The following is an 18,169-nucleotide window of genomic DNA, read 5'->3' on the forward strand; positions in this document are numbered from 1 at the left end:
TCCCGAAGCTTCCTCTCCCTCCGACGGTCTCTTTCCACCCATTTGGATGTTCGATCAGAAGACGAAGTTCTTCATCCTCCCAGACGAAGACGAAGTTATCGTCTTCGTTTAGGTAGATGAAGTCTTCATCTAGGAAGATGAAGAGCTTAGGAGGGAGGGGTTATCGACAATGGCACCGGAGGTGACACCGGAGATCTTGAAAAGAAATCCTAGGGGGAAACTGTCATTTTTAAAAATTTAGATGGGGAAAACTTTTAGTTTTTAAAGTTTAAGAAGGCAAAAAGAGATTATATTTTAGTTTATTTTTAATATTATAGAGAAAATAATGATTTTATCTCTATTACCGTTAATTTTAACTACTTATAGATGGGTATTTGAGATTATCAAAATTAAATGGGAGAAATTTGGGTATGCAGTATACCTTGGGTGGGAAAGAGTCCTTTGGCCGAAGAAAAATGACATTAAATTGTATAGTTTTACGTCAGTTTCAAGAACGGTGTAAAGTTTAAACCTTTCTTTTTTTAAAGTATATTTTAGACTCCGAGATCTCTACGTTATCCTCTATTATTTTTTTAAGATGCCACTAATCAGTGGCTTTGATTATTTATAAACAGTGTACTTCCAACTTCGCCTAGTTTCTGTGTGGGTGTGACTGTGAGATGGCAAACCACACAGGAAGCTTCAGCTTTACTGCTCTTCAGCCTTTCCAATTGCCCACGATTTCAAAGGTTTGATTCTCATTTCAACTGTTTCAATTTTTATAGATCTTATGACACTTATAAATCAGTGAGTGTTTTTGTTTCACAATTTTTTTTCTGCATGTGAAACAGTTCAAGATTGGCCTCTGCCAGTTATCAGTTACTGCAGACAAAAATAAAAACCTAATTCATGCTCACAATTCAATAAAAACTGCCGCAGAGAATGGAGCAAGGCTTGTTGTGTTACCTGTGAGTTATTTAACCACTAAATACTTGGGCGATTTTAGCTATGTACCATGGCTAGTTGATGTTGGTTATCTTTTATTTGAAATAGGAAATGTGGAATTGCCCTTATTCAAATGATTACTTTGGAAAATATGCTGAAAATTTTGAGAACAAGGGTTCTTCACCATCATTTTCAATGTTATCAGAAGCTGCTTCAAGTCTTGGGATCACCATTGTAGGTGGCTCCATGCCTGAATGGGAAAATGGCAAGTTATATAATACTTGCTGTGTTTTTGGAGCAGATGGAAAGCTCAAGGCCAAGCATAGGAAAGTAAATATAAAATTATTCGATATGATATTTTCTGATCATGATGATAAACTCAAACTGCAAACATCCTGAACATTTAAAAGAAATATCTGTTTTGCAGGTACATTTGTTTGATATTAACATCCCGGGGGATGTTTCGTTTAGAGAATCTGATATATTTACTGCAGGAGATAAAATTACAATTGTAGACACAGGTTTGCGTTCGACCACACACTCTAATTTAGCTGTTAAATTATGGTGAATCTTACATTTTCTGCAGGCTTGCTTAGAGAACTTATGTGCTTCACTTTAACCGATTTGTGCTTCATCTCATCTCTTTTACATGTTCTTTCTTCCATGTAACTATTATACACTAGTCTACAACCTGCAAGAATTCTACCTAAGACTCATTTTAGAGTAAGCTCTAGATGTCTCAATAAACAATTAGTGACCTGATAATTCCTACCCGACACTCAAGTGAGAAAAAAAATTCTCTAGACCGAGATAACAATTGTACTCCTACCAAAAAATAATCAATATGAATTTTTCTATAAATATTCTCATATTACTTTTCCAATAGGAAGATATTTTCATCTTTCGAACCAAGATGTCTCCAATATATAAAATATTTATTTGAACTGAATTAGAAACATAATCATTATAATCTCAAGAGGATATGAAGTCCTAATCTTGCCAAATTTGAATATATTGTTGCCGTTCTAAAAATATTAAATATAGATGTAAATAGATAAAGAAAATTGAGGGAAAAGAGACACACTGAAAAAAGACACAGAAAAAACAAATAAAGAAGATATTGATTTCTAAGCAATAACAACTATCTTGTTGTAACACACCTTAATTAATAACAATATCATGAGTGTAAACATTTTGGCTATTGGGTTGAACCACATGAAAAATTTTGTATCTCTATTTTTTTCATTTACATTGCAATACGCCATAGCAAACATACCAGAGTCTTTTTAGCTAACTTACCCAAAAAAAATCTTTTTAAATTATAATAGTTGTTATTATAGTCTATCTTGTGCAAAGTTCCAAATTACTAACATCAGTTGGTGATAAGACAATGCATCAATAGTTTGGCACTAGATTGATGGCACAACCACATTCCCCCTTGAAATTGTTACAAATCCTAACAATGGCTCGTGACAAATGACATCGAAAAACCTTAGATAACTCATCTTCAAAAGACTTGAAAAGTAGTTCAGAGCATCTCCATTTTGTGGAATACAGTCAGTCCATCTTTAAGGTTGACATGATGTAGTCCGAGCAAGATATGACGCCTACGCCTAAACCAATTATAGATAATCTCCCCGATGCCATTTAATAGGTGCGTTTCTCTATCCCATTGCTATACACCCCACCAAAAAGGCTTATTCTAAGAGAAAAAACAATTGTAGAAACATATGCACTGTACATTAAAACTTCTTGCACTCAGCATAATGAGATCAATGAATTAATAATCAGAGGACTCCTTGTGCTTAGATATTGACAACTCCCAATAGCAAACCCTTGATAAGAATTTTGTAAAAACATTTTGGATCATTAGACACCACATCAAGCTCGACAACACATTAAGCCAACATTCATAGTCCCCAAGACTTATGAACCTAACAACTTTTTGACCTTGATTGATGATGAGATAAGGAGCCAAGCTTGCCTAACCTTTAGGCCACTAGTGCACACCCACCTGAATTCCCTCTAGGCGTTCTAGGAGAAGTTGGCCAAATTTTCCCCAGTACATATCACTCCTCAATTAGTAGAACAAGCTTCCCACCTTTCTAGTCGCTCTCATCAATTGATTTCTCCAACTAGCTCACATTTTGGTTATAACAAGTGAGGTGACCCAAGCTAGCCAACCCAAGGTACAAAAATGCATTCAGTGAATAATGCCTTCAAATGTTTGAACCAAGCTTCCCATTTATAGGATAACATTCACTCAATGTCCAAGGACATAGAAGTTACAAGAAGTGTACAACCATCTGAATACCCTTTAAGCCTCTCAAGATAAAGTGGTTGAATGCACCTTAACTCAAATCATGTTGAGAGCTTCATTGTGTCTTTTGATACCTTAATAGCAAAAACTCTCCAAAAGGTTACCCTTAGGGCACTAAGAATTTCTATTCGTGCTCTAGGGGTAATGTCGTCACGAGTGGCCAAGGAACGTAGATTGGGTCCAAGGACAATTCAACTCCCACGTGCAAGGACTTACATAAAGTAGGAAAGGTGTAAACTTGTGATGTCTAACAATAACTCATACCAATAGCATTCCAACCATCATGTGTAGAACACCCCCCTAGGGATATAACTCACATTAATTTAGGTTGAGCATCAATACACCGTGGTGTGCTAGCCCTAACTCACATCACTTATCACCATCATGCAAACTAGGAGTTGACACCAAGGTGGTGAATCCTTTGAAAACAAATGAACAAAAATTTATCTACTCTACAACTTGTCGTCACAACAAAGCAACAATCACTCCTATTTGTTCATAAAGGCAACTTGCTTGTAAAAGGAAACAATGCAAGCTTTGTCATAACCCAGATGACTGCAAACTAAAAGTACAACACTCAACAAACATTGCACCTTCAAAATCACAAGGTAATAACTACGATCTTCAATCAACTCATAAACACAATGCATTGTTGTCCTTTCTTTAGTAGGGCACGCCGTAAATCTTATCAATTTTATAACTTTATATTGCTCCATGTGTTTTGCTCTCACATTTGAACATAGTTTTTATCTCTCTTATTTTCTCATTCATCGCATAAAAGGTGTATAGACAAATTCTTTTATGCGTGGTGAAAAAATAAGTGGAGATAAACATGCTAAAAATGTTATTTTCTTAAATTCAGTTATATTTACAAAAACATATAGTCTACAAATAGACAAACGACTATACATAGTCTGTTAGTACATAAGCGACTCAAATAAAGCTATTTAGTCTATCGATACACAAAAACAAAGTAGCAAATGAAAATTCATCCTATTCGTCCAATTTTATCTATGGACATATGTCAACCATCTTGAGATGCAAACACTACATGACTAATTGTATTCCATAAGAAAATAAAATGATAAGATGGATATACCATTTGAAGTGCACATAGTCATAATAATGTCAACTTGCATGTCACAATCCAAAAGATATTGTAAAATCTCCATGTGGCAATATCTCTTTCACAACATAAGATTCTAAAATTCCTGAATTCCCTTAACACTTCAAGAACGGAGGGTAATTGTTATATGGTAGGTTGTTGCCTATAGGAAACCTACTCGAGGGTCATCTTCGAGTAAGCTCTAAAGTCTCGACAAGCAACTAGTGCCCAAATAAGTCCTATCTGACACTCATCAAGAAAAAGGAAAGTATCTTTAGATTGAGACAACAATTATACTCCTACCTAAAAATGAATCAATTAAGAATTTTCTACAAATATTTTCATATCTCCTATCTAGCAAGAACATATCTTTACCTTTCTAACCAAGATGTCTCTAATATATGCAATATTCGTTCTTCATCGAAATTGAATTAGAAATATATTTATTATAAACCCAAGAGGATGTATTTTATATAAAATCCTATTATTGCCCAATTTGAATGCATTATTTTCCTCTCCGTAGCCCTTTATATACACACACACACACATAGATAAAAGAGACAAACAGAGAAAAAAGAAACAAACAACATAAATACAGCAGAAACTTGTTACTAGCTTATCATAGTTATATTGTTGCAATATATCTCAATCAATAGTAATATTGTGAACATAGTTATTTCAATCATCAAATCAAATCACGTTAAAATTTTGTTTTTCATTATTTTATTTCTATTTACATTTCAATTATAACAAACATATCAAAGTCTCTTCAGATTCTAATCATTGCTACAATAGCTTATTTTCTGTAAGGCTCAAAATTGTGTATGTTAGTTGGTAATGAAAAATATCATTAATAATAATATACACTTCTCCCACATTTTCACTATCCAATAGTTCAAATATAGCAAGGAATGGAAAATTTTAATTTTTTGAATGCAGAAATGGGCTCTATTGGACTAGGAATTTGTCATGATATACGCTTCCCAGAACTTGCGATGCTGTACAGAGAGAAAGGTTTTCTGTTTCATTATATAACACTGGTTAGTAATAACTGTGTACACACATTTACAAGCCTAAATCACTCGTGTGAATGCTAGGTGCCCATTTAATATGTTATCCAGGAGCATTCAACATGAGCACTGGTGAACTGTTGTGGGAGCTGGTACAAAGAGCAAGGTAAAAAAAACAATGGCTCCTTTTGAGCAGCAGCATTTCTGAATATGTTGTAAATCCATCTGTTCATATTTGATTTATTTATCCCGTTTGTGCTTTCATTTTCCAGGGCAGCCGATAACCAGGTTACCACAAAAGCTTACATTTTCAATAATTTAAGAGCAATCAATGCACACTGAGTTTCAGAAAGCTGAATACTCAATTGGGTAGTTGGATAATATCTTATCATAAAATGTTATTTTACTTTTTATTTAAAATACGTTAATTATATGATAATATATTATCTTAATACTCAATTGGGTAATCAAAACTTGGTATACGTAGTTGTAATGATCAATCCAGCTACAACTTGAAAGAAAGTCTGATATGAGCTATATAATTGTAGTTATTCGTAGCTACTTGCTCTCCCTCGCGAGAATCCAGTGGTTCCTATATGATATGGGGCCATTCCACTCTTGTTGGACCGGTACAGAAATTTTTGGCATTAATTATCTTGTTTTTCATTCTGAAAATAAAAGATGCATTGGGAAAAGTTCTTAGTGAACTGATAATGGTGATATATGTACTTGACAGAATGGTGAAATAATTGCAACGTCCGGTCATGAAGCGACAACAGTAGTTGCTGAGGTTGATTATTCGGCAATTCAACACCAGAGGTGGTGTCCCAAAACTAAACTTTTATCAAGTTTTTGAACGTGTTCATAATATATATATTTTTTTAATTACAGAGGGTGCATACCGGTTCTGAATCAAGGGCGGGGAGATATATATAAGCTCATCGACTTACACCAACAGAAGCCTTGAAGCATTAGTGCATGACAACGGCCACTTTAAAACTCAATAATTTTAGTATGTCTGGCAAATGGCAATTTAGAGAAATTGTTAGATGAATTTTTGCACGGGGAATAAGTTTCCCAAGTCGTGCTTTCTAGCCCCATAGGTTGCATGGGGCGATTCGGTGGTGGCCACAATCTATTTAGAAATATACCGAAGTGTTTAATTTTAAAATATTATTGAAAAATATTTAATCTCTTCTTTTATACTTAAAATTTATCTTTTCTATTACTTAAATTACCTTTTAAAACCAACAGTAATATTATTGGTCCATGAGAGGTGAAAGCTCCTCATAATCTACAACCTTCCAAAAATGTAAATTTCCCATAAAAACTAGCCACCATTTCAATCATCTTTGCAATACCCAACAAAATATCTAGATGTTACTGTACACAAAATGACCAAAATTATCCATGACAACAAAGTACTTTCCCCCACCTTACAAATATTGCAAGATAGGACATACCATAACTTACTACCTACACATAAGTAAAACCCTTAATCAGCTAAAACAGATACATAGTGTGTTACTCAAAACTCTACCTAGACCCCAACATCAAAATTATTTAATCCAATTTTTCATCCATGTCCTTAGGAGCTCTACTGATAACTTAAGCTATGCTCGCCAAGTGTTTGACAAAATACCCAATTGTAGAAACCAGTTCCTCTGGACTTCCCTTATACGTAGCCATGTTGTTCACGCTCAGTTTAGCCAATCCATCCTGTTATATGGTAAAATGCATCGGTTGGGAGTATTGCCATCTGGGTTTACCTTCTCTTCTGTGCTCAATGCGTGTGCACGTATGCCAGCATTTCTTGAAGGCAAACAAGTGCAGTGTAAAGTAGTACAATTAGGTTTCTTCCAGAACAAGTTTGTATTCACTGCATTGCTTGACATGTATTCAAAATGTGGCTTTATATTAGAGGCGAGAAGATTATTTAATATGATGGATGATAAGGATAAAGATGTTGTCGCTTGGACTGCTATGATTTGTGGATACACTAAAATGGCTATGATGGATGATGCACAAGGATTGTTTGATAGCATGAGGGAGCGCAATGTGATATCTTGGAGTGCGATGGTTGCAGGGTATGCAAATTGTGGTGATATGAGAGCTGCGAAGGAGTTATATGATAGGATGATAGAGAAGAATCCGGTGACATGGGTTGCTATGATTGCAGGGTATGGGAAGTGTGGCGACGTGAGTGAGGCTAAAAGAGTGTTTGATGAGATTTTGGAACCTGATGCTTCATGCTGGGCAGTGATGGTGGCTTGTTACGCACAAAATGGATTTGCAAAGGAAGGTATTGAATTGTATAAAGTGATGAGAGAAAGAAATGTGAGAATCAGTGAGGTAGCAATGGTGGGGGCTATCTCAGCTTGTACACAACTTGGAGACATTAAAATGGCAACTGAATTGGCTGAGCATGTAGAGGATGGTTGCTGTGGTAAGTTCTTCTGGTTGTACATGTTATCATCAGAGATTTCATGAATAGCTTTGAACTCATCCTTACCGTGAGTGTTGTTGTGTTAGCTGATTCATTTATACCAAATGATTTGTGTGACATAATTGTATTATATAGGAGATATATAGATGAAAGAGACTCTTTTGTTTATGAATGATGCAAAATTGATAACTCTTTTTTCTCACTCCTTCAGAGCGGACGCCGTATGTATCCAATGCACTTATCCACATGCACGCAAAATGTGGATGTTTAGTTCAAGCTCAGAGAGAATTTGATAGAATGAAGGAAAAAGATACGATATCATATAGCACAATGATCATGGCCCTTGCTGAACATGGTAAATCCCAAGAAGCTTTGGATATGTTCTTGAAGATGAAAAAGGAAGGAATAAAACCAAACCAGGTTACATTCATTGGGGTCCTTTGTGCGTGTAGTCATCAAGGGCTGGTTGAAGAAGGCTGCAAGCACTTCGAGATGATGAATCGAGTTTTTTGTACGGACCCCTTGACTGAGCACCTTACTTGCATGGTTGATCTCCTGGGAAGGGCAGGCCAACTTGAGAAGGCATACAGTCTTATAACGGTATATGAAAGAGCCATTGATGGAGGAACTTGGGGAGCTTTGCTAGGAGCTTGTCAGGTTCATGGTAATGCTGAATTGGGTGAGATAGCAGCCAGGAATCTCTTCAAACTTGAGCCTGGGAATACTGGAAATTATGTGCTTTTGGCAAATACTTATGCTTCGACAGGTAGATGGAAAGATTCTGAGAGGGTGAAAATGATGATGAATGAATTAGGAAAGAAGAAAACTCCTGGTTGTAGCTGGATATCAAGTCAAGATAAATAAAGAATTTTTGCAGTTTTTTGGTTTTACTTGGCCAAACTGATCTTCGTGTTTGTAAATAAATTCATCAATCAAACATTAACAAAATTTGTAAGATTGCCTATTCATCCAAGTAAACAAAATTAATAATATATTGTAATAAAGCACTAGCATACATCTAGAAAATAAAGATTCAAGACACAATCCAGGGCCAAAATATATCTGAATTCTGGATAGCAGACTCAATATAGCCTAGCATACATTAATTTGGGCGCACCCTGCTTGCAGCCACAAGTTGTTCTTCAATGCCAATCTCATTTGAGAATCAAAGATCTGTATGCAGTACCATTGATGCATTCATGTCTTCAAGGGAGCTTTCTTCTGACGGTCAGATATTCGAGCAGGAGCATTTGAATGCGACTTGAACCGACCTCTCGCTCCATCTTCCTTTTCCTGCAAAATTCATATCACGACTCTTCAATTTTCAAATCTTCTTTTTTTCTTTTTTTTACTTTTTCACATTCAAAATGAATGCCAGACACAATTTTTTGAAAAAAGGAAAAAGAAATTAGGTACGCAGAAAGCACAAAATTTGTGTTCTGAGAAAGTAATAAGAACACAGCTTGAAAAACTCAAAAGATATCTGCACCTTTTTCTTGACAATCTGAACTACATCCTCGTCTTGAAGAACATGACTGAGGCCACAATGCTGCGGATAATGCCTTGCACTTGTGCCCCAAACTAGCACATACTTCACATCCTTCACTAAACTCCTGTGGATGTGATTACAGAAGTCTTCCACAATACAACCACCTCTGTCCTATCAAGTTCAGGAAGAGAGAAAGTAAAGAAAATGTAAAAAGAGACAAAAAAAAAAGGGAACATGGCACCAAAATAATCCCACTAATACACAGATGCTTTAATTCAAGAAGAGGATATTTGACATACAGCAGATAAAACAAAAGGGTCGATGAAATCAGGTGGCTGTCCTTGTGGTTTTGAATAAACTCTCACAAGTCCCATTACATCCCACATCCTTGCAAGCAGTCTGTCTAAGTTAAGCTGTACAAGGAACATAAAAAATAAGTTATTGTTTCTTAAAACCACTCACGTCAAAAAATAAATTTCACATGTTATATCATGCTCAAAGTACTTCCAAGTAGCAGCACTGTTCATCATCTTGATCAACTGAATCAACTGTTTGATGTCACAGTAATGTGTTTGAAGGCAAAAAAAATATGCAAATTGGACGTGGCAAATATACATGGAAGAAGAATGTATTAGACAATTGATCTGATAAAGCCAATGTTGTTAACTAGCCCAAAGAGTAGAAATAAAAATTGATAGTCACAACGCTTTTTACATGTCATTAGATTCTAGTGGATAACCCAGTTGCAGAATACATATAATCCTTCCATCCCCACTAAAAACACACAAATATAAAAATATAGTGTAGAACCTGCCTTCAGATTGCAGCTAATGACAACAGAATTTGGCTGTTGGGCCAACCTATCGACATCATCAATACCGATAACATCTATCTTATTGTAGACATATATACACTTAATGTATTTACGGTTTCCTTCAATGACGTCAATAAGATCGTCCACTGTAGCATCCTCTCGAAATAGCACCTACAATGAAATCCAACATCAAATAAGAACCCTTTTTCTACAAAACAAATCTACAAAATCTAAGCGTGGACTGTACATAAAAAGAAAAAAAATGAAAAATGCATGTAGGAGAATAGAAAATTATATCTTAAATATTAGTGATATGTTATTGGTTCCCATTTTGATGGAAGAGCAAATCATCCTTTGAAGAATCTTATAAAGGTAAAAGAGACTTCTGGATTTTCGTTATGCAATGACATGTATAAAATTTCAGTTAACTTTTTTCCCAAGTAAAAATAAAAAATTGATGTAAAAAGAAAAAAAATTTAATGCAAAGGGAAATTGAAATGAAAGAATAATAGTGCGATAATACCATGCCTCCATTGCCTCCATCATTTAAACCATCAGTGGGCTATTACTGAGTCATTCAGTCAGGAAACCCACCCAATATTCACTCAAAAAACAGTAAACAAACACAACAAAAACAGAAAAAATATTTTATTGATAAAAAGGGACTGGCAATTAGAGGATTCTGTTAGGGATACAGCCCTTTATTCAACAAAACTCAAGGTAAAACAAAAAATAAAATGAAATAAAAACTATTTCATTGGTAAAAATGATTACATAGATAAACCGGATAGTTCAAAAATTTGGGACTTGCCCGTTTGAGATACAAGAGATCTTCTACAATTAGCCAAAGGTGGCTGCCTAAATAACAGAAACTCTAATAATTTTTTTCTCCTTCTCTTTGATAACTTAAATAATCTTTATATAATAAACTTTAACCTATAATTGACGAACAATCGGACTTCGCAGTTTTTTTTTCTTCTGTAGTACCTCGACGTGACATGAGCACGAAAGGGGTTCAAGAATCCATTTTCTTTTTTATAAGGGCTAAAATCATTTAATTTGGCTTTTTGACCCCATATTGTAGGGTGGATCTTGAAAGATATGAAAGATCTCCCTCCAATTTGTACATACAACTTTCATCAAATATGGCTTTCCATAGAATTCTATGTTCATATATGAGATCGTGTATGAAATTTTGTTTACCCACTTTAAATCAAGCATTCGTTCCCACCCTCCCCCCTTCGGATGCTATAGGTATTCTAAAAGAAGATATATAGCTATGTTTCGTTAACCTCTTTCTTGATGCAAAGAAATATATTGTTTAATGCTTGAATGATCTTCAACATTTCTAAAGCCCACTGTATGAAACACCCCACATATAAACAAGGTAAAAGTAGGTTCATGATTTCTATGATGGAATGTGCTTGTCTTGCCGTGCTCCCCAAGCTCTTAACATTTCTCTTGAAAAACCACGTTCTCAAGGTGGGTATTTTTTTTTCCATATATTGAATTTTGTTTTCATTTTTGAATTTTCTTGTCACTTTTTTTTCATACATCTCTTTTTTCTTCCTACGTTACTCCACTTTTTTTTTTTTTTCAATTTTCTCTCACATTTCCCAATTTTCACACTTTTATATAACCTTTTTCTTTATTATTTTTTCTCACTTTTTTTTAACTTTCAAAGCCTCTTTTTTCAATTTCCACCTTTGTCACTTTTTGCCCATTACGCTTTTAACTTTCACTTTCTGGTAACTGTGACACATTTTCTCACTTTTCTCCAACTATCTGGTCTCACACAACTTTACTTTTTTCTCTCTCCTACTTTTTGTCTCTTTTCTTTTAGCCGAACTTTCTTCTATTCTTCCACGATCAGCCGGTATTTTATCGCTCATTTTTAACACGAATCCGTCATCTCTTTTAAATGTTGACTTTTCCTTTACCTCTGTCACTCTCTTTTCTTCTTATGTTTTCTTTTTTTTTTTTTTTTTGGAGCCACTTTTCTGGCGTTGACTCTGATAACTTTTTATCTTTTTGGTTGCCAATTTGTCTCTTTTATTGCTCAATCTATCTCTCTTATCGAATCTACTGTTCTGATATCATTTGTTAGGAATCTAACCTTTTATTCAACAAAACAAAGCAGAAAATAAAATAAAATAAAAACTATTTCATTGATAGAAGGGATTATATAAATAAACTGAATAATTCAAAGAGTCTGAGGTTTCCCATTTTTCGATCATTCGAGGTGTCAAAAACCTCCCACAATTAGTCAAAGGTGGTTGCCCAAATAACAGTAACCCTAATAATTTTCTCCTTCCTCCCTTTAATAACTCAAACAGTCTTTATATAATAAACTCTAACATATAATTAATAGACAAGCATCCCCAATATCTTAACATAACCTAATTGTTAGGAAACTAATAGGATAGGGGGACATTTGTTCATATCTTATAGATTGAGTTTTATTATAAAAAAGGTAGTTACAGTTATCAAAAGAGAACAAAAGAAGAATTAGAAAGTTTGAACCACTTAGGGTTGTAAGTTGTCTTAGGATTGATTGGGGAAGGTCTCTGTTAGGATATTGGAGACACTTGTCCATTAATTATAGGTTAGAATTTATTATATAAAGATTATTTAGGTTATCAAAGAGAGGAAAGAGATAATTATTAGAGTTTTTTTTTTTTTTTAATTTGGGAAACAACTTTTGGTTGATTGTGAGAGATCTTCGGCTCCTCAAATGACTAGAAAATGGGGGGCCCTAGACTCCTCGAACTATTTGGTTTATCTATATAATCTTTCCTATCAATGAAATACTCTTTATTTCATTTTTTTTTCTCTTTTATTGTGATTTGTTGAATAAAAATTGGATTCCTAACAAATGGTATTAGAATAGTAGATCCGACGGGAGAGATAGATCAAGTACTAGAAGAGATATATCGGCAACAAAAAAATGAAGAGTTACTGAACTCAACGCTAGAAAAATGGCAAGAGGAAAAAAAAAGAAAAAGAAAACAATTGAAGAAGAAAAGAGAGTGACGAAGGTGAAGGAAAAGTCAATATCTAGATGAGATTGCTGACACTACAACAAATTTGTGTCAATGGTGAGTGACAAAATATTGGCCAATTAAAAGAAAGTCCAGCCGAAAGAAAAAAAATAGAAGAAGAAGAGAAGAGACAAAGAGGAGAGAGAAAAAAAGTAAAGTTATGTCGGATTAGATGGTTGAAGAAAAGTGAGATAATGTGTCACAGTCGCCAAATAGGTATAAGTTAAAAATGTAATGGATAAAAGGTGATAAAAATGAAAATTGAAAAAAGAGGCTCTGGATTTTTTTTTTTTTTAAAAAGTGAGAAAAAATAATAAAGTAAAGGGCTATAAAAAAGTGTAAAACTTAAGAAATGTGTAGGAAGATTGAAAAGAAAGGTAGGGTAATGTAGGAAGAAAAAAGAAAGAGACAAAAAAAAATTAAAAAAATAAAAAATCCAAAAAAATGAAAAAAAAAAATTCAAAATATATATATACATATATAAAAAATACCCACTTTGAGGACAAGATGATTTTTCAAGGGAAGGGAAATGTTAAGATATTAGGGACACTTGTCCATCAATTATACGTTAAAATTTATTATAAAAAATTGTTTAGGTTATCAAAGGGAGAGAAAAAAAAATTATTAGGGTTTTTGTTATTTGGACAACTACCTCTAACTGATTGTGAGAGGTCTTCAATGCTTTGAACGATTGAAAAATGAGAGGCTTTGGACTCTTCGGACTATCTAGTTTATCTATGTAATCATTTCTATTAATGAAATAGTATTTATTTGAATTTTGTTTTATGTTGTGATTCGTTGAATAAAGGGATTCCTAACAATCTCGAATAGTAAAAAATAGGAGGTCTTATACTCTCCAAATTGTTCAATTTATCCATATAAATATCACTCTAATGAATAAAATGTTTCTTTTGTTTATTTGTTGGTTATCAAAGGGGAAAGGAAGAAGAATATGGAATTTTGGACAACATTAAGGTTGTGGACAACATTAGGGTTGATTGTGAAAAGTCTTCAACGCCTCGAATGACCAAAAATGGGAGATCTAGACTCCTCAAATTATCTAATTTATCCATGTAAATACCCCTTTAATGAATAAAATATTTTCTTTTGATTATTTGTTGGTCAGTGGTTGTTTTGGGTGAAATTATGGTTGGATTCCTGACAGAAACCCACCCAATATTCACCCAAAAAATAGCAAACAAAAGTAGAGAAAAGTTATTTTATTTATAAAAAGGGGATTTACAATGGATTATCAGACAATTCGAGAAACTGAAACCTCCTAATTCTAGTCATTCAAGGCGTCAAAAATCTCTTAATTCTTGTCATTCAAGGTTTTAGAAACCTCCCAAATCAACCCTTAGGCTACCCACAACAAAAGGTTGCTCAAAACTCTATTTTCTCCTCCCCTTTTATAATTCTAGCTCCCATTTATATATATATTATCCATACATTTTTCATAACTCCCCAATCCCATTTTATAATTGCCCAAACATACAATACTTATTTCATAACTCCCCAATCCTGTTTCATAATTATCTATACATACCATACACGTTTCATAACTACCCAAACACATTTATTTCGCCTAAATATTAGTCCTAATACATCCATACTCAGTAAGCAGTAAAGTTAAAATAAGAAACAAACTTGAGCCACACCCAGATTTGTTGCAAGCCATTAATTAAATACAAGCACAACTTTAACTGACATATATGCATAAATTGGATACCTCTGCATTGTGAATTTTGTATTCATGTAGAATTTGGTAACAAAGCTTCTCATCCACGTGAGTCAATGGTACAGTGGTGTTGAATGAAATGCCACCAGTTTTTTTCTTTTTGAAATAAATCTGCCAATGGAACAAAGACAAAATCAAACAAAGTAAACCCATCAATGAAATCCTCTAGAGAAGTTGGGAAATGACAATTCATGCTCACTCATTCTTCCATTATATTAGACAAAAAATTGCAAGAGGAAAAAACCATAATCAGAATCAGTATACGAACTAGCAAAATCAGAATCAGTGAACAAACTAGCAAAGTTGGTGCAAGAATAAAGACGAAAGGCAGTGGAAGCATAAAAACAGAGAAGAGTCATATATTTTCAATGTAAAAATTATTCATATTTCACAAACAGCTAGACAAAAATTCAATTGATTCAGAAGTTTATCGATAATCAAATTTTAAAGACATTATGAGAGAGAAACTTACTTGAGGTGGTTTCTTGTTTAAACGCAATCCGACAGCTTCCAATTCTTTTGTTAATATTTGTCGGTGACCCTCACTCTGAGGTATTTTCAGAATAGATCACGAGAAGATTATGGAAAATTTGTCAAAAGCTTAAAACCACTAACAGAAAATAAAATATAACATAAGGAGAAAGATGCAAATATAAGATAGTGACAGCATATATTTTCTACAAATATTGATGATAGATTAGCATTATACATTATACCCAAAAAAATTAAGAAAATGGGCAGTTTGAAGTAATTGATCCTGAGAGCCTAAGCTGATGAAATGAGGTACAGCAATACATTTATACTCGACTAGATCCTCTCAAATGCTAATTTATTTAATGGACTAGTCACAAGGTCATATCAAAATTATAATATTTTCAATCACCTTTAAAATTAATTTACTAGGCAATAAAGTCCAATATGTGACCTTAATAAGAATTCAACAAGCTAACACAATAACTTTCAGTCATCCAAATAATTACAATAACTAGAATACGAACACCTACTTTTGAGGCATCGAGAACCATCAACACAAGGTCTGAAGACTTGGCGACTGCAATTACCTGAGAGATAAAAAGTCTCATTTTATTTCTAGAACTCATATGATATCCAACCAAGCTTGGAAAAAGAATAAACAGCCAAAGAACCATCTGTAATAATCATTAACAATAAAATTTCCAGAAGAAACATAAAAAAAAAAAATCTTACAAAAATTAGTGAAGATTGTCCTTTTCTTTGAGCCCAATCAGGTGAGTGACTAATTTCTAATACATGCTCTACAGAAGAGAAAAGGATTAAAAAGCAGTTGTAAAGTTTTTACCTGCCTTCCACGTCCCTTGCCTTCAGAAGCACCTTCAATAATTCCCGGAAGATCAAGCAGCTGAATTTTAGTATCATTATAGTGTATGATACCAGGAATGCAGGTAAGTGTTGTAAATTCATAAGATGCAGCCTCAGAATGGGTGCCTGTTAACATGGTTAAAAGGGTAGACTTCCCCACACTGCAATCAATATGAGCACCATTGCACGTGTTAGCTCTGTCTCTCATTTCCACGTGCGCACACACAAAAACACACAATGGGGAAGCCTATGCACAATTTTCTTCAAAAATCAACACATAAGTTTAACTCATAAAGTGGGCAAACCTAGGAAAACCTATGAGTGCAACACGTCCATGGCCAAATTTTGTAACTTCAAAGCCTTCTCCAGACCCACTAGAACCCTGGTTCATGAATATAAAAAACAATAAAAAAACACTTGAAGATGCATGTAAGCCTCTATTCATGTGCCAAAGACATCACTCACAAAACTGTGATTAGACTTAAATAATACACACGAATAAAAATTATTCACAGCTTCAATACCAAACCAACATGGAAAGAGCACAGAAGAAAATCCAAAGCTTCTTAATATGCACCCAAAGTTATGGAATTAATAACAAACCACATACTTTTGGAGGCTCCAATAATTGTGTTCTTAGTTTTGCAATCTTTGCCTTGAGCTGACCAAGATGATACTCTGCATAGTCATAACATTACAATTACAGATACAAAAAACAAAACAAAAGCACTCCACAAAAGAAATTGCTATGTTGTTCAGAGTAAAATCCCTGTAATGCTATCCAAATGATTTACTTAAGTAATATTCAACAACACAATTGCAACATTCAACGTCCTTTTAGATAGAAAACCAACTAGTAAACAACATACTGGTACCAATGACATAAAATTTCACTAATGTGAAGTTCAATATCACAGATGTAACATTGCAGATAACTTTTAGGGTTTACCTAAAAGATATCTTTTAGAACACACAAGGTCGCATTTGTAAAATCATTTCAATAAAATTCAGTGTCATCTCACGTTACCAAGGGAAATCATCGTAACTTGCCGGTTCTCATAACCTGGTTTAGCCACAACAAATATGCACAACTAGACGATTAAATACAAGCAATTAACTTACCTGTGGCTTTATTTTTCTGGGTGCGAGCCATCTCGGCTTCAATTTCTTTAATCTTTTCAATGATACCCATTTTTTTTATATTTCTTTACTCCAGCAAATACCCACAAATGATAAACAAAAATCAATAAATAAGCAAACTGAGAGAAGCTAAGCAAGTTCAAGTTCATAAAGATAATATAATCGAATTGGACAGAAAGAGACAGAGTAAAATCGGTTAGTAGATGACACACCAAGACTGAGTCAAGACAGATTGCCGCAGCCAGTAATTGATTGAGCGAGAGGCACTTCTGAGTGCTTCAGGGAAAGTGAACGGTGAGGTGACACAGAAAACAGCTTAAAATTAAGAAGTTTTGAGCCTAGTTTTATAGGCTCAATTTCTGTTAGGCCATCACAATTGTAGGCCCAATCTAATTAATGAACAACCCAGCTTCTTCAATTATTATCTGCAAGTAATAAAATTTAGAGAAATTAAATTAAATGCCTAAAACTAAGAGACGCTAAGAAAATTATTCAAAACTCTAAGGTTTAAACAAAAATATATTTTTTGTAAAATGATTAAACTACCTTTATATATAAATCAAGAATTATACATATCCCTCCCCACATTTCTCATAGATTTACAATTGAAATTCAAAGAAAACATAGGTCTCCCACGGGTCTTCCATGAGCATAGAAATTTTCGTCTTTTCTATCAACTTTTCATGCTTTCCAATGACTGAAAATGATAAAGAAGGTTAGTAAATCATCCCTACTCTTGTTTGAATCAATTTATTATTAGAATTATTAAGATTTGATAGAGATTTTGATGTTTGAATTTTTAGG

General features: G+C 33.9%; 3 protein-coding genes across 5 annotated transcripts; 2 read left to right on the forward strand and 1 right to left on the reverse strand.

The window, feature by feature from the left end:
* Positions 1–541: 541 nt before the first annotated feature.
* On the forward strand, positions 542–6,571 carry LOC123218138 (omega-amidase, chloroplastic-like). Its single transcript, XM_044639379.1, has 10 exons — positions 542–728; positions 831–947; positions 1,033–1,254; positions 1,352–1,445; positions 5,289–5,363; positions 5,447–5,525; positions 5,632–5,647; positions 5,908–5,988; positions 6,096–6,178; positions 6,251–6,571. The coding sequence occupies exons 1-10, from the start codon at positions 660–662 to the stop codon at positions 6,324–6,326; spliced, it is 912 nt and encodes a 303-aa protein (XP_044495314.1). The 5' UTR covers positions 542–659; the 3' UTR covers positions 6,327–6,571.
* A 150-nt stretch (positions 6,572–6,721) lies between these two features.
* LOC123218136 (putative pentatricopeptide repeat-containing protein At5g37570) lies at positions 6,722–8,695 on the forward strand. The gene is made up of 2 exons (XM_044639374.1): positions 6,722–7,805; positions 8,017–8,695. The coding sequence occupies exons 1-2, from the start codon at positions 6,770–6,772 to the stop codon at positions 8,667–8,669; spliced, it is 1,689 nt and encodes a 562-aa protein (XP_044495309.1). The 5' UTR covers positions 6,722–6,769; the 3' UTR covers positions 8,670–8,695.
* A 74-nt stretch (positions 8,696–8,769) lies between these two features.
* On the reverse strand, positions 8,770–17,721 carry LOC123218137 (developmentally-regulated G-protein 2). 3 transcript variants are annotated; one of them, XM_044639375.1, is made up of 12 exons: positions 17,578–17,721; positions 17,348–17,430; positions 16,836–16,903; positions 16,531–16,607; positions 16,206–16,386; positions 15,892–15,948; positions 15,360–15,434; positions 14,879–14,998; positions 10,109–10,279; positions 9,594–9,707; positions 9,295–9,465; positions 8,770–9,098 (listed from the first exon to the last, which is right to left on the reverse strand). In XM_044639375.1, exons 2-12 carry the CDS (start codon positions 17,415–17,417, stop codon positions 9,003–9,005), a joined length of 1,200 nt encoding a protein of 399 aa, XP_044495310.1. In that variant the 5' UTR covers positions 17,418–17,430; positions 17,578–17,721; the 3' UTR covers positions 8,770–9,002. The 3 variants fall into 3 exon arrangements, with proteins under 3 accessions (XP_044495310.1, XP_044495311.1, XP_044495313.1); XM_044639376.1 differs by lacking the exon at positions 17,348–17,430 and having other exon boundaries at positions 17,578–17,695; XM_044639378.1 differs by lacking the exons at positions 16,531–16,607; positions 17,348–17,430 and having other exon boundaries at positions 17,578–17,695.
* Between the last annotated feature and the right edge of the window lie 448 nt (positions 17,722–18,169).

The sequence above is a fragment of the Mangifera indica genome, chromosome 6 (genome assembly GCF_011075055.1).
Source record: "Mangifera indica cultivar Alphonso chromosome 6, CATAS_Mindica_2.1, whole genome shotgun sequence".
In the NCBI taxonomy this organism is placed as follows: domain Eukaryota; kingdom Viridiplantae; phylum Streptophyta; class Magnoliopsida; order Sapindales; family Anacardiaceae; genus Mangifera; species Mangifera indica.